General features: G+C 38.2%; 1 protein-coding gene across 3 annotated transcripts in view; it reads right to left on the bottom strand.

Annotated features, from left to right (window-relative positions):
• The window catches only part of BTK (Bruton tyrosine kinase), a 36,662-nt gene that overhangs the window by 18,777 nt on the left and 858 nt on the right, over positions 1-17,027 (bottom strand). For 2 of the 3 annotated variants that reach the window (XM_079123998.1, XM_079123997.1), the window contains exons 2-4: positions 4,312-4,482; positions 3,698-3,796; positions 1,324-1,392 (exon numbers count right to left, since the gene is read on the bottom strand). In XM_079123998.1, coding sequence (XP_078980124.1) covers positions 1,324-1,392; positions 3,698-3,796; positions 4,312-4,452 — 309 coding nt within the window. In that variant the 5' untranslated portion in view covers positions 4,453-4,482. Of the gene's footprint in view, positions 1-1,323; positions 1,393-3,697; positions 3,797-4,311; positions 4,483-13,701; positions 13,898-17,027 lie in introns of those variants that run through there. The other variant, XM_079123996.1, reaches the window with a different exon arrangement.

Here is a 17,027-nt window from a genome sequence, read left to right as displayed (position 1 = left end):
CTTTATGGCTTATATTGGATCTACTAAACAGATGCCTATGTGATTAGTTCTTCAGTTATTTCATACTAGAATAGAATTTAGGTTTATGTGTAAGTCTAATAGACCTTCCCCATACTGAACTTCCTAATATTGCTCTTTCCCTCCCCTTTTCTGTCTTTTCAACCCACATAACCACCATTAGACAGATAGGCAGAACCAGAAGGAAGTGAAATGCTCACTCAACAAGTACAGCATCTTTCTCAATGCAGTTTTTATAGACAAGACACACAGAATTGGAGCTATGTATTCTTTTTGAGGTGTAAAGATGGAAAGAAACTATGTTACATTAGGAAAATAGCAAAACAAATATTCTCAATCATTGTTGGTCTCATTTCTTGGTCCAGCTAAAGCCAAACACTTGGTCAATAGACCACAACCATCTACTGTACATTTACTAAAAGAAGGACTTACAATTGTAAACATATATCTTTTTCAAGACAGAAGCATCTCTCAAATATTTGAGAGCCATTCTCAAGAACATAATCATCAAAACAATAAGACATTTGTCTTCAAGACTCCATGGGAGGACAAAATCCTACCTTTGACAATTACCAGTCAACAAACAGAGCTGGCCTATTCTCATTTACACTAACCAAACCTTTGTAACTTTTACTTCTCTGACTCAGTCCTAGTGTTTAGCCTTAGTTACTTGCCTTTAGTTGGCTTAAAAAAAATCACTAACTCTGGAGGTCATACAGTGGAGATATATGCTATTAGTCTCCCACTAGTTTTGCTCTAGATAACACCTCTGATGTGTGGGTCATGAAAACAGCATGCCTAGGTTATTTTTCAGGAACTGGAAACCCATTTTTGTGGAAACCACTAATGTTTTACTTGAGCCAATGCAGGGATCCAATGAGTGACCTTTTCACATCAGGAGACCCAAAATTCCACCCTCAGATCATGTTTACACAGCTATTTTCTAAAGATGCACCCCATGAAGAACCATGAAGATTGGCTGCACATGTGCAGACCACTGATTGCTTCACTTCCAACCACCCTGTGTCTCGACCCCATAAATATTCCTAAACATGTTGTCAAGGCAGATTTGAGATTTGGGTCTCCCACCTCCATATTGGGAAACAAGCTCTTTTGCAAAACTCCTTGTTTAAGTGATTAGCATACTACACAGTGGGCAAATGGGCCTGGTTTAGTAGCACAGCTTCCTTGTTCACTTCAACTTCTATTTACTGGGATCTAGTATATTTCCCTCTGCCCTGCACCCTATCCCTACCAACTACATTGCAGAGTCCTTCCCAGAGCTGAAGAGGGAAAATAACTCACCTGGAAAGGGTAAGGAAACCTTTCAATGATTGAAATCTGTTCCATTTCACTGGATTCTTCACCCCTTCTCTATGATGAAAGAAGTATGGTTATGATTATCAGTTTATACATTACTCTTTTCTGGGTTTCTTTAAGTATTGGGAGTGTGTGTTTGTTTGTTTTGCAGTGGGGATTGGACCAAGGGGCACTCTACTACTGAACTCTATCCCGAGGCCTTTTTATTTTTTATTTTGAGACAAGTTTTCACTAAGTTACCCAGGCTGGCCTTGAACTTGGAATCCTCCTGACTCAGCCTCCTGAATCACTGCAATTACAACTGAGCATCACTACACCCAGCTAGGAATTGGAAAACCACTGAGCCACACCTCCAGTCTTTTTTATTATTATTATTATTATTTAAAATTTTGAGACAGAGTCTCACTAAGTTGCTTAGAGCCTTGCTAAGTTGCTGAGGCTGGCTTTGAACTTGTGATCCACCTGTCTCAGCCTCCCGAGTTGCTGGGATTACAGGTGTGTGCCACCACACCCAGCTCCCAGTCCTTTTAATTTTTTTTTCAAGACAGGGTCTTGCTTAGTTGTTGAGGGTCTCTCTTAGTTGCTGAGACTAGCCTTGAACTTGTGATCCTCCTGCCTCAGCCACCTGAGTCACTAGAATCATAGGTGTTTGCCATGGCACCCAGCTAAATAATCTATTATTACACCTTAGTTTGTTTCCAATTATTCAACAGCATATACCACGTTGATAGGAAGATCCATGCATAAATCTTTGTGTACTTTTATTATTCTTTCCTCATAATAAATTCCTAGGAATAAAATTTTGTTCTTCTGTTTATGAAATCTGTGTACTTTGGTTATTTTTATTTTTTATTCTATTTAATTTTCTAGAAGTAGAATTGGAATTACATATACTCCTACTGGCTATCTGTGAGAGTATCTATTTATTTACATTCTTTTTGACACTGGGTATTTTAAATATTAGTTAATTTGACAGCCATGAAAATGGTATTTCACTGCCAACTGATTTTGCAATTTACTTTTACTCCCAAGATTGGACAATCATATATTTACTGCTTGTTTACATTTTTTCATTTATGAATCGTCCCTTAATTTTTGGTCAGTTTTTCTATTGAGATATTTACTGTATTTCTAGTTATTTCAATAAGATCTTGATATAAGAATACTAATCTTTTAACTATATGTTCAAAATATTTTCCAGTTTATCATTTATATTTGATTTTTGTTTATGGTGTTTTTGCCATACAGGAATTGAAAGTCTGTGTCATCAAATCAGTTCATCTGTTTCTTAATAGCTCCAATCTTTATCATTATTATTAGAAAGGACTTCCCTCCCACAAGATCATATAAGTAGGCATTTATATTTATTATTACTCATAGTTTTCACTTTTTATATTAAGTTCTTGAATTCATCTGAAATTTACTTTGGTGTATAAACCCCATTCTCCTCATTCCTCTAATATTAATGATTAGATGTCCCAGCACCAATTATTGAGAAATTTTCCTTTTCCCAATGATTTGACCTGCATGAGGCTTTCTTGAGCGAGTATATACTGAATCCTGTGAATATGGGTTCCAACTGGGCTATAGGAATTAATTCCTAAGAATTGGCATTGTCTGTGCAGGATAAACTTCTGAAGACACAGAAGAAGACTTCCAATGGCACCCTGAGTTCAATCCCCAGTACCAAATAAATAATAAAATAAAATAAAAAAGGACTAGGGATGTAGCTCAGTAGCAAAGATGGGTTCAAGCCCCAGCACCAAAAAATAATAATTACTATTATAAAATAAAATTAAATTAAAAACTACTGGGAGGGTAGTTCAGTGGTAGAGCATCCCTGGGTTCAATCCCCAATATAAAAAAAAAAGATTAGTTAAACAAATTATAATATATCCATGATAGGTAAAATCATGCAGTCATTAAAATCACTTAATTAAAAATATCTATTATTGGTAGAGCATTTTCCTGGCATATAAGAAGCCCTTGCTTCAATCCTCAGCACCAAAACAAAATAAAACAAAACTATTGTCTTTGGGAAAAGTTTCTTATTAAATTGAAAAGGTAGATTACAAGGCAAAATGTATAGTATGATTTTTATGTTCTAAATATATAACATATATTCACACATGTGTATGCATTGTTAGTAGAGAAAAGCATCTACAAGTGTATATATACAAACATGTTAATAGTTGTTTTAGTTGGACAATGGGATTTTGTACCATTTTATCTTATTTTTGTGCTTTTAAAATATTTCCCAGAGTTTCTATAATAAATATGTATTACTCTTGCAATCAGGAAAAAAAAAAACAACATTAACAAAAAAATCAACTCGAAGAGTCAGTTAATCTCTTCTTACCGGAATTTGTCTTTCAGGGGGAGGATTTTTTTCAGGAACCACTGTTTCAACGCAGGTGATCTTCTCAACATCTATTGAACCCTTCTTACTGCCTCTTCTCTGAGAAAGAGAATGAGGAAGAAAATGGAGAAAGATTAAGAGTGATTAAGCAACCAGATGATTACATTTTGTTATCTAATCATTCATCATGGTGAGATGGCACCCACACTCTATATCAGAACCTGTCATTTTGGAAAAAGAAAATCTTCCAAATCTATTAATCTAACTTTTGACTACCAGATAGAGGACAAATACTATGAAAGTGTTAAAAACTCTATGGGCCATAAGAAACAATGAAACAATTTTCAAATTTGGGATTTTGTTCTTGAGACTTATTTATTGAGTATTCACCAACTGCAAAATTCCATGGTAAGACTTCCCTGTGACTTCTTAGCACCTTTGAAATTCTACCCGAGCATGGCTGTAGCTAGCTCTACTCTAGGAAATATTTGGTTGACCTTGAATATACATGGGTCATTTCTACTCCCTCTTTCCCTCATCCATGGAAGATGTACCACTTCCCCAAAAAAGATCTTGAAATCTTGAAACTCAGGCTTCACAGCTGAGAAACTTACCCCACGTTCAAAGTCATACTCATAGTAGGAAAGTTTGTGCATAGTCAAAAGAAAGAGACGCTTCTTAAAGTTCAAAGGTGATGTTTTCTTTTTCTGCTGTGAGCGCTTCAGAAAGATGCTCTCCAGTATCACTGCAGCCATCACTTCTTCTTTCTGGGGCTCACTTGTGTGCTGTTGATAATGAAAGTTCTTGAGGGTCCAGCACATTAATTCTCATCCCTCCTAGTTCCCCCTCAGCCTAGCTACCTACTGCAGATGGAACAAGAGTGTGCATTACTAGCAAAGAGCCTATTTTCACCTTAACACCCTCCTTACACTGTCCCCAAAGTCTGCGAATTCCCAGGAATAATAGATACACACTCAGGATATGGTGGGGCGCCTGGAGGCGCGGGGGCGGGCGGAGGCGCCTGGGCCTCCCCAGGGGTGGTCGAGAGTAGTACTTGCTTTACAAAGTGTACAGAAATGGCATTTACGTTTCTCTGATGCTTCCTTGAAGCCATAGAATTTAGGGGCTTTTTTAAAAAATAAAAAAAAGGAAACAAAAAAAAAAAAATAGATACACACTGAATTGGAGGGGTTGATTCTACGTTATGAGTTCACAAAAATGGGGTTCCTGTATAATTCAATAGAATGCATTGGATGCTAAATGACATGTACCTGTGTGCTTGGTAATGTCAAGAGGCAGCTTTATACTAGTCACCTTTTTATGATATGTGTACAGAATTTTTGAACAGCAAAAGTCTCTGTGCGCTGTTGACCCTAATGTTTCCAAAAGGAATAATGCAACTGCCAGAACTCCATGGAAGCAGATAGTGGCCTTTGATTCTCAATTTCCTAGATAGTGAGTGTAATTTTTCAAACATTGTCCCACTAGGGTCTGTCAACCAAGGAGTCTAATAAGGACATGGAGACTACACCTGTAATTATAGATACATGCTAACTGTCACCCAACAGATTTTGTACGTTACCCACAGATTGAAGTACAAAAGGTAAAATTTTTATTCTCAAATTGAAAACTATTTTTTTATGGGGGGACAGTCGTGTTTTTTCTTTTGGCTTTTTCCCCTTTTTTTCTTAGTTAATTTAGGCAACATCATGTAAAAGTAATGCAACTGTCTTAGTGGCATGGAAGCCAGCAGTTTTCATTTATGAACAGTAATGTGATTAGCCTGCTCAAAAGTTCAATGTTCCAGAAGGATTCAGTTCAGGTAAGTAAAAAGAAAAGTCCCTCAAATCCACCAATTGCTTTTTTAAAAATGATTTTTAAAACATTTTTTTAGTTGTAGATGGACACAATACCTTTATTTTACTTATTTACTTTTATGTGGTGCTGAGGATCAAACCCAGTGCCTCACACGTGCTAGGCAAGCACTCTACCCTGAGGACCCCAGCCCCTGCTTTTTTAATTCACACACTTTACATCAGTTCTTCACCTAAAATTATGTACCATCTTATTACTAATTCCAAATCTCTATTTTGAAAGCACAGTGAAAACAAAGTGTCACAAAAATTAAGTGCTAAGTGAATAAAGGAAAAAAATCACCAGTCCTCCCAAGTTTTGTTATAAGCAGGGTTTTTTTTCCTATGAAGAAGTTTAGATTTATTTATTCAACTAAACTTCTTATGCTTTGCGTGGCACCAGGGAAGCAGAATAAAGTCAGCAGTTTTTTTTTTCTGCTCATCAAGCACAGATATTGCTTACACTAGGAGAGCAATGAGTGGTTTTTATAAAAGTTTGGGGCTATCCACAGTTTGCTCTTTCCTGTGGTGGAGACAGTTCTATTATCATATTGGGAAGACAAAAATAGATTAAAAGGACACCAGTATGTTCAGAATGATCACTTTCCCTCCTGTCTACCATGTAGACGTCATTGTATTCTGGTAGTGAATTAGTTCAATATTTTGTAAATAATCTTGGGAGAAAAATCGGGCAAAGGTGCAAACCTTTCCCTACATTATGTCACACACCTCTCTTCCCTGATTCCCTGGTTTAAATTATCTCACATAGGAGTGATAAACTGCTAAGTTTACAACCAATTGGTCTTTCTAATGTTTGATTTCAGCTCAAATTCCAAAAAGGTTTCTTTTAACATTACAATTATTCATTTACTGAGAAGTAGTGGTGACCAAGTAATAATACTCTGTTCTCAGGAATTGCTAATTCATTGAGCTCCCTGTAATAAGATCACATTTGTTTCGTGGTGAGTTACAATTAAGTACCTCTTCACAATCAAAGACCCAAATTTCAGAACAGAAAATAAAACCTTAAAAGAAATGAGTAGCATAACCAGTACATGGGATCAAAATCATTCCAACAAACCACAGTTGTGCTTCCTTTAGCTGAGTAAAGCGTACCTAACATTTTACCCTTAGTTTTGTTGCAGGATCTTCATGGATACATTCCCTGCTGAGACCAGCATCTGCTTTAGTATTAGCTTCTGCTCTTATTTCCTCTAAGACAGGTCCTTCTGGATGGTACCACCTCTTATCTATTTCTTTTTTAGAATAAATCCAATTTGCACAAGAGGAAGCCTTCCATTTCAAATGTCTGTGTTGGGATAGGGTTTAGCACTGGTCCAAGTATGAGGAAGTAAGTAAGCTTTTCACTAGCCATCATCCTTCTAAGCAAGAAGTGAAATGGCCTCAACCTCTAGATTACTGATCTTAAGTATTACTGGGAGTTCCATGGTTTGGTATCCCCTTCTTTGACTACTTTTCTCCTATCCATTGTGATTTAGTCCAGACTCATGTGGCCTGAATGTGTGGTAGTTCTTCTGTAGGCACCACCAATCCATCAACTAATAATGTAAAATTACAGACATTCATCTTTATGTCTTCTGGAAGGTTGGTTCTGCATTAGAAGGCAGAACTTCTGTGGATACTCATTGTGGAAGATCCCAGTCTTTTTCCTCTAACAATAATCAGCAGTGTACAGAGTCAATTCAACCACAAATTATGCACATTAGGGTTTACCTTGCACCTCCCTCAAGCAGTATGAGGTGGGGTGGAAATGGAGGTGACATAATGTCACACACACACACACACACACACACACACACATATACACACGTGGTTGTTCATATAAAGAAAAAAGAAGAGAAAGAGGAGAAATAATAAAAAGAAAAAATTCTTTATTTAAAACAGAGTATCAGTATCAGTGTTGTAATGTTTTGTTTGTTTGTTGTGTTGTGTTTTTTTTTTTTTTTTGTACCAGGGATTGAATCCAGGGGCACTTAACCACTGAATCACATCCCCAGCCCTTTTTTGTATTTTATTTAGAGTAGGGTCTCACTGAATTGCTGAGGGCCTTGCTAAGTTGCTGAGGCTGGCTTTGAACAGAGAAGCAGAGATTCTCCTGCTTTGGCCTCCTGAGTTGCTGGGATTACAGGCATGTGCCACCACACCCCACAATATTCTTTGTATTAAACTACAAATGCAAGGATTTTCTCACAGCCACCTTTTGCAGCAGAATTCAGAAAGAGGAAGTTTATCAATGTGAATTCAGCCATCATACAAATTGCACTATGCCAAGGAATTAATATAAATAGCACTTAGAAAATCATCAGTAAAATAAACCATCATAGGCTATTATCTTGCTTCTAAGAGAAGACACTATTAAGGACAACACTAGAGCAAAATTACAAAACCTACATAGCCTGCTTCTGATTGGGAAAGTCCATGAAAGGCTACTTAGAAATATCTAGTTAAGAGTATTTCAAATAACTACCTAACTAGAATGTCTCCTTTAATGTACTACTTAATTGACCAGAAAGATTCTGGTCATTCCCTTTCTCTCTGTAGAGGGATTGAAGGGAACTCCTATTTCTCTGAGTGTCATTTACCTACCAGGCATTTTATTTTGTTTTTATTTATTTAATTTATTTATTTATTTTTGCAGTGCTGGAGATTTGAGCCCAGGGCTTTGTACACAGTAGGCAAGTACAAGTTTGCACCTGCCCCTCCCTGGCCCCTGTCAGACATTTTACATGTGTTATTTCATTAATTTTTCACAACGAACACATTATAAATCTCTCTCTCTCTCTTTTTTCTTTTTTTTTTTTTTTGGTGGAGGTGGTGCTGGGGATTGAACCCAGGGCATTGTGCTACAAGCACTCTACCAACTGAGCTATATCCATGGCCCAACAGATGAGAAATCTGAGACCCAGAGAGATTACATGACTTGTCCAAACTCACCCATCTATAGCCCTTGCTATATCATGAAATCAGTCCTTACTGTTTCTGTGCTACTTCATTACCCCTGGGCTTTCTTTTTGCCGTCAGTGAAGTATGATGTCATCCACCTCAGCCCCCTGTCATTTCCATGGCTATCATCAAAGAGCAACTGGGAAAGGCTCCTCTGCATCTTCTATGAATGTTCAGCCAGAAAGGAAATGGTGGTGAATACAGGGAATAAGAGAGAATCCTGGACCCTGGTTACTTTCTTCTGCATAGTCCTCCAAGGTGGTATGGGTAATCTGTTCCTGCAACTGTTAGTTGTCCTTCTCACATGAGAGCTCTTCTCAGTTTCATCAGGATTTTTGTTGTTGCTGTTGTTGTTTTTTGGTTTCATTTTATTTATTTATTTTTAATTTTCCTTCCTTAAATCCCCCTCAATGAGATTCTTTCTCACTAGCGAATTTTTAGTCACTTTCTGTTGTTTTTTTGGGGGGGGAGTGGGTGTTTTATGTTTAGTGGAATGAAAGTACAATTTTAGGTTGGATGCCCACTCTTCTCTATCCCTAGGGTTTTTAATCACTTACTATAAATATAAAACTTTAATTGACTATGTTTTCTTGTATATTATGAAATATTTCAAATTGGAAGTACAAAGAATAACATTATACTCATGAACTCACCACTAAGTTCTATAGAATCCTAATATTGTGCCATAATTGCATCAGTCATTTTTTTTAGAAATGAAATCTTATTGTTAGAGCCCAAATCTCCTTGTTCTCTACAGTCTTAGTCCCCTCCCTTCATACAGGTTTGCAATATATTGAATTTATGTTTGTCATACCTAGGCATATTTTTACAATATTACTACATGTGTAAGTATCCACAAAAGATATTTAGCATCAGTTTCTGTATTTTAAATTTTATATATAAATGGTATGTATTCTCCAGCCACTTGTCTTTTTTTTTCTTAATATAAAGTTTTATGATGTATTTATCATGGTAGTTCTAATTCACACATTTTAATTCTTTTTTGGGGGTGCTGCTTGGGATTGAACTCAGGGTACTCTGCCACTAAGCTACATCCCCAAACCTTTTATTTTTCATTATAAGATAGGGTCTCACTGAGTTGCTGAGGCTGGCGTCAAACGTATGATCTTCCTGTCTTAGCCTCCTGAGTTGCTGGGATTAGGGGTGTGGATCACTGCACCCAACTCATTTAAATTCATTTTTATGCATGTAGAGTATTTCTGGTGAATACAGTCCAATTTTTCCCATTCTCCTGTTGCTTCACATTACATTGCTTGTTTTCTATTATAAACAATGCTACCATGAACACTGTAGTACATGTGATCATAGTTTTTGCTTTCAAAATGAATTCTCAGTTACTTTAGACAAAGTGGCAAGCCTGAGTTCCATTTTATCTATTGGAGTATACATTTCATGTGATTTCTTGTTCCCTTTTTACTTCTATCTTTCCTGATGCTTCACAATAAAACCTGGTAAAATCATAAATTGTCTCTAAAGGGAGAACATAACAGATGGGCTAAATTTGTTCTACCAAATATCTCTTTTCAGTCCTAAGAAGCATCCCTCAGGTTCTGATTGAGAATTTCTTGGCCTTGGAACGAAAAGAAAAGTCTTTAAAATATAATCATAGGGACAAACCAACCTTAATTAATCTTGTTACATTCCCAAGAATCTCTGTTCTGATTCCAGTGAAACATAATTATTTTATAATAAGTTTCATCGTCAGTGCTACAGGTAACCAGATTTGTGGGTAAAACTTCCAGCCAAAATTAGATTTTGGAGTTGCATGCTAACCAGGAAAATTCTGATCTGCAGTAGTCATTTCCAACAGGTCTGGGGGTTCTGATTCTTTCCATACCATTTATGTTGTTGATGTTTTACATTTTTCTTCTGTTGCTTTGGAAATTTCTAGATCTCAGTGATTCATCATCTCTTTTGTCCTACACTAGAAACAACAGCTTCTGGGCAAGTGATGCCAGAAGAGAGACACTCAATCTGCAAGTTTACAGTCAGTGTCAGATTGGTGAAATACTTTCAGTATTGTCTCTCTGTCCTAAGGGTCACTGCTAGGGTGTCCACCTTGTGTGCCTCTTTGGCCTTTCTTATTTTCAACTTAATTATTTTTTCTTTAGTTTAAACTTGTGTGTGTGTGTGTGTGTTGCTGGATATAGAACTGGGCCTCTCTACCACTGAGTTACATCCCTACCCCTTTTTATTTATTTAGCTTTTGAGACAAGGTCTTGCTAAGTTGTCCAAGCTGGCATCAAACTTGCAATCCTCCTACTTCAGCCTTCCAACTTGCTGGTATTATGGTGAAAACCACCACACTCAGCTGGTTTAAACATTTTATTTGTCCTTCCATATCAAAATAACACATCTTCATTATAGGCAATGTTTCAAGTACAGGGGTATTAACAAGGAAAAATCAATTATAAGTTTATTATCCACATGCACTAATCTCTTGGCATATTTCTTTCTATTTTTTCTGTGCATTTTCTTATCATATTTGAGATTATATTGCACTTACTATTTATGGCTTGCATGTTTGTTAAAAATTATCCATTCACCTATCCAACGTTCCTTTTTCCAAATAAGATCTAAGGTTCTTGTTCCTGGTTGTTTCCTCATGTTATTAGGATCTTTATATAACCATCTTCAATTTGTCAAAAAATTTGTGCATTTTGCATTTTGATACATATTGCCAAAACAGTCTCCAGAAACATTTTACCAGTTTCTGCTCCAAATAGTTTTTGAGAGGCCCTTTCCTTACATCCTTATCTCTTTTCTGCTTATTTCTTTTCTTTTTGCAATCATTTTTTAAACTTTGATTTTATGGCAGACTAACCTGTTGTTTTTCATTTAGTCAGTGATCTTGAATTTCAGTATATTCCAACCTCAAACTTGTCTACAATTTAACTTCTCTTGACTAACATTTCCTTCTTCTAGGAGTAAATTAATAGACTCTAGATTATTTTCATTTCAGGGAGACAGGATAGTGAGATGAGCTTCTGGTGAGGGCTTTCAAAAAGTGGAGAGGAAAGTCTGGAATTAAAACTTCTAGGTTTGTAATGCTCTCAAATCCCCCACAGTCACTGCACATGAATCTCCATAGAAACTGAAAGTCACACGTGGCCCAATTGTTTCAGGGTCCTCGGAGGAGTTCTACCTTCCCCTCCCCCTTGATGGCTTCATGCATAACCAAGCAGCTTTGGAGTGAAATAGGTCAAAGTCTCTTCTCTATCTTCTTATTGTATACTGCCTCACTGAAAATCCAAGCTCTCCCTTAGTCTCAAGAGTTAGCAATCCGATCTCAGCATTACTGAGGAAAAAGTAGCAGGTATTTGATCACTCTTTGAAGAACACACAAACTGGTTTTCAAAAGCCATATCTTCCTCTTATACCTAAGTGACTTCCTGGTATGGGTCTAGTCCACTGAAAGGAAACTCTATAGGAAATTTGCTCGAATGGAAATAATAAATCATAGTGATAATTTAAAACTGCACCAATACCCTAGAAGTGAATGGAAAGTTACACTAGTTCTTACCATAAGGAATTTACAAAGGATTCTAAACAAAAACACCAATAGCCATAAGCAACAGGAATTTTGACTTTAACACAAGCAACAGTTTAGCATGAATATAAAAGGCACCAGAATAGAGTAGATAGGGCAAGCCCTAAGAGATATTTTTAGGTCTAAAGCTTAAGGTTTGCACAAGTATCTGTATTTTGTGGCTTATTTTGAGGGTGACACTGTTTTATCAAATAACTGAGGCTCCAGAGAGGCTGTAGCACTCTTGCTTCAGAGGCTTGGCATGCAAAATGAGGAAAGGAGCAGAACGAATACATAACTAACAGCAAAGAGGACAGTTCCTGAGCTGTATAAACTCCCCTATCCCAGCCTCTGGACTTTGCTGCTGTCCTGTCTCTGGAAATGCACACAAGGAATAGAGATTTTTAGCTTTGAGAACTGGGTAGCCAGGAAATTGTGATTCCATTTGGAGGTCTGACAACCCCTCCAAGAATGTCTTGATAGGGGTCAGCAATCCTTTTTATTCTAAATGCTAAACCACTTGCTCTAGATTGGACTTGTGAAGACATTGCAGATCTTAAGCAGAATAAAAATAATAGCAAATGCTGAGATATAGTGCTAATTATTGCCAGGCCCATATTAATGTCTTTATATTTATTTACACATAAACTGCTTCCAATAAACCTGTGGGGAGGGTACTAGGCAAACTGGGAGGGAGAGAAGGAAAATGGTAAATAGAGGAGAAAAGGGCAAGAAATATTCAATTCAATTCAATGATTATTAAGTGCTGACTCTCAATCAGGGGATATGGTAATGAGTAAAATACAGGACGGTGTAAAGAAGAGGGGATATAGGTAGAGAAAGGAAGAGAAGGAAGAAGAAGGAGAGAAGAAATGGAGAGGAAATAAGAGGATAAATAATGAAGGCCAGGGAAAAGCAAGCTGTGCACATGGTAGGCAATGGTAAGAAGAGAAATCTTCACCATGACCTTTGGGGTTGGGCACACTGTCTGGGCTGAGGTGGAGGCTGCTTTCTTCTGGCCCAGTGTCTTATCCACTATCATCATGAGGTTGGCACAGCATCCACACAGTCCTTCCAACAAGCCAGGTCTGATCCTGCCAATATTTGGCCTGATGCAGACCAAGGCTTACAGTCCAGCACCCTAGTCTAGCTAGGGCCTTTCCCCAGCTTGCACTGCCTGTTGTGCATGTGAGCATTTACCATTTTCCTAGAAGAGCTGCCTCATAGAATTTCTTCATCTAAGGGCCTCATTGACCCAGTGAACATTTTGGGTCTTCAAGTGATATTTGACCAAAAGTTTTACTTTTTTAACCCTACTGCCAACTGCAATATTTCTTTTCTACCAAGTTTTGCAGAGATGTCCCCTTCCAACATTTGCTACCTGTTCAGATGGTCACCTCAGATAATTTTTTCTCTTCCTGTTCCCCCCACATCCCTCTCCAGAAAGGACCCTTACAGTCCCTCTCATCACCAGATTGGCCTGCTAGGGCCTTGTGCTGATGACACTCCCACCCTCCACCAGCCTCCTTTACCAGCAGATATATGGCATCAGCCATGCTTTCTGTCTGGTCTTAAGGGGTCCCAAGAGAGGTACTTGCTACTGCTTCTGTCCAGCCCCTGCCATGCCCCAGACCCACCTTGGTCCTGACTTAATGGAGGTAGCTTCCCAGATGCATTGAGATGCCAGGACTTGGGAGGTGGCGCTCGATCTCCGAAGACACTGGCTCTGGAGACATATTCTTACAGTCCAGAGAGGAAGGACAGTCTGAGCAAACCCCACCCTTTCACAGCCACTCAGTTCCCTTTTTTTGTTTCCTGACTTAAACCAATGTCTTTTTTTTTTTCTTCTCAGCAGCATGGTATCTGGTTCCTTGGTGCTGTCCTTATTCCACCCCCACAGTTGTCCCCGCCCCTCATTTGGTTGGGACCTCTGACACTACTATCTTGAGTCCAACTTTGAAAAAAACATTTCTCAACATTACTAGGACCACTGAGACTCTACAAAGGGCTGGAATGAGTAGACAGATCGTCAGGCTGCCCTCCTTGAGGCAAAGGATTGTAGGGATGGTTAGCACAGAGAAAGAAGGCTTACTGGAAAAAAGAGAGATGCCCAAGCTGGTGGAGATGGAACAAAGGGACTGCTCAAGAGGAGTGTCTTTAGAGTCTATCATCCTTTGAGGCAGAGGAGACCTAGGGTCACAAAATTAAACTTGAGTAAAGAAAGGAGAGTGCTCAGACAGGGACCCAAGAGTACACAGCCTGACAAAGGTACAGACAAGACTTCCCCTGCTGAGTCATTTTCTAAGAAAGCTCTTTTTTTCTACAGATAAAAATGCTAGGATGTAAGCCCACACAAAGACTTGTGCCCTTCCCCATTTTCCATGAATGTTGATATCCTCCATTTAAGATTTGGCCTCAGGGATTAACAAATTACACCTTTCTGTTTAATCTTATAAAACAGTAAACTAGACTAAGTGTGTTACTTGAAGCCTGGATGTTTCCTCAGGAGCCTCCTAGCCTATTTCCACCTGCAATCTTCTCCCTAAGGGTTCTCCAAGGAAATACAAACAGTATTGCCTGCAGACCCTAGTGGTGACAGAACCCCTCGTAACTGATCTGTTTGCCCACCTTGACTTATGTGGCACTTGCATATTTCCTTGCCCTGTAGTGCTGTACCCTAATGTAGAAACAGATCACAGTTCCCATAAGTCCATTGGAATTTTTAAGGCGACATTATTTTAAAAAGATGAACTTTTGTAGGATAGTAGAGTGATTAATCTTCAAATTTGCACAAGACAGATGGGTAGCGAGTGTTGTACAAATCTCCCTACTTTATTGACAAGTTATATTTTTTCATTAGTTACCTGCAGTAGTTGCTCACTTCATTGCCTGAGTGTTGGTCACAGGCATTGACCTTGCCTCACTTTTTCTTCCGTCAGATGCTGCTTATTATCACATGCTCCATCTGTTGCCCAGGTTCATCTTGGGATGGGGATTGGGAGTTGATAGGCAAAAAATGGAAATCCAGACAGAGAGGAGGACAAGGGAAAGGACAAAGGGAACCTAGATTCTTCACCCTCTGCCCATAACTGCTCCCCTAGCATACTTGTCCATATCAAAATACTGTACTTGAATAGTGTGAACAAATGGTAAGTGTCACCTCAGATTCCCAATGTAATATTAAGGTTCAGTTCTCAGTGCTATCCTGAAGGAAGACAGAGAAAGTAGCCTAGCTAATCTGTGAGTAGTGCAAGCTTGCATGGACTACCCTGGATGATAGACACAAGACCAAAAAGACCATTGACCACCTGTTGTGAGAAGTCAAATTCAATAAAGTGTATTTTACCAGGCCTAAGGATGATGTCCTATAACTTAGCCTCAACTTCGAAATTCAAATGACTTCAGGTAAACTGGGCACAGTAGTGCACACCTGTAATACCAGCAATTCAGGAGAATGAGGCAGGAGGATTGCAAGTTGGAGGCCAGGCTCAGCAAGACCATGTCTCAAAATTAAAATAAATAAATAAATAAATAAATAAATAAATAAATAAATAAATAAATAAATAGGACTGTGGCTATAGCTCAGTGGCAAAGTGCCCCTGGTTTCAATCCCCAGTTACCACCCTTCCACCCCAAGAAAATGACTCCAAGTAAAAGTGGGGTAGCAGTAACATTTGTAAAAAATGGTTCAGGGTTTTTGTAGACAGTAATCAAGAGAAATGTCACGTTAGTTACATGGTTGCCCAAAAACCCAAGGCAACATTAGACTTTCTTGTAGAATTAAAATATTCAGAAAGAGGAAAGTGAACATAACATCTACTCTGCAAGGCCTAACCACACCTACAGTCTTGTGTTAAATTCTGAGTGCCTCACTGTATGGGAAAATTAATGAGCAGGAGCATGTCTGAGACAGAGATCAGGATTGGTATACAAATGAATAAGAAGAATGAGTTCTGGGGCTCCAATGTATAGCATGTTGAGGATAGTTAATACTATACTGTTTACTTGAATTTGATAAGAGAACAGATTGAAGTGTCCTCACTCCTATACATGCACAAAATGGCAACTATGGGTGATAATGGATGTGTTAACTTGACTATGATAATCATTATACAATGTATATGAATATCAAATCATCACACTGGATACCTTGAATATATATTAATTTTTCAATTAAATATTTTTAAAATAAAAACAAACAAAAAACTTAAGTCATGCCACATGGGGAATGATAGAACAAAAGTTGATTAGAGGAAGAGGCCTTGTGTTCACTGTACCCATGTTTCCATGTAATCGACATACAAACCTTTAGAAATTCCCTAAATATCAGTGTGGTTGCTTTAGTCTGAAGAGAAGAACATGCTGTGAGATTTCAAGCTGGTAGTTTGGCAAAGAAACTTTTAAGAAATGTAGCAGATAATGGTAATGTTTTTATTAACAGTCCCAGAGACCATAAAAAAGGGAGTGACCAGCGTCAACTCAGGACTCATTGGTGCAAACAGTATACTTTAGGCTCTCATAGTTCCTTAGATCCTAATCCACTGCCACCTCCTCCTGCATCCCAGTCAGACTCTCTGTCCTTACTATTCTCAACCATGCTGACATCTCTGCTTCAGCCTGTGTGGTATAGTGGTTAAGTACAAGGTTATGGTGTTAGACCACCTAAGATCACGTTCCAGCTTAAAAAATAACCACCCGTGTGACTTTAGGTAAGTGAATTTAATGCTTCTTATGCCTTGGTTTCCTTACCTGCTAAATACTCATAATGGTACTTGCCTCCTGTGGTTGTTGTCAAGATTAAAAGAGGTTGTATGCAAGGTGGTTAGGAGAATACCTAGCACATCAGTGCTCCATAATTTTATTTAGCAGTGTTATACTTAGTAGGCCACAATAGCAGTATTGCATAATTGTAAAGGAACCCAGACTTTGGAGTTATACTACTCAGGTTTGTATCCTGGATCCA

Source organism: Sciurus vulgaris (genome assembly GCF_902686455.1).
Source record: "Sciurus vulgaris genome assembly, chromosome: X".
NCBI lineage: Eukaryota > Metazoa > Chordata > Mammalia > Rodentia > Sciuridae > Sciurus > Sciurus vulgaris.
This window is presented reverse-complemented; position numbering and strand designations above follow the sequence as displayed.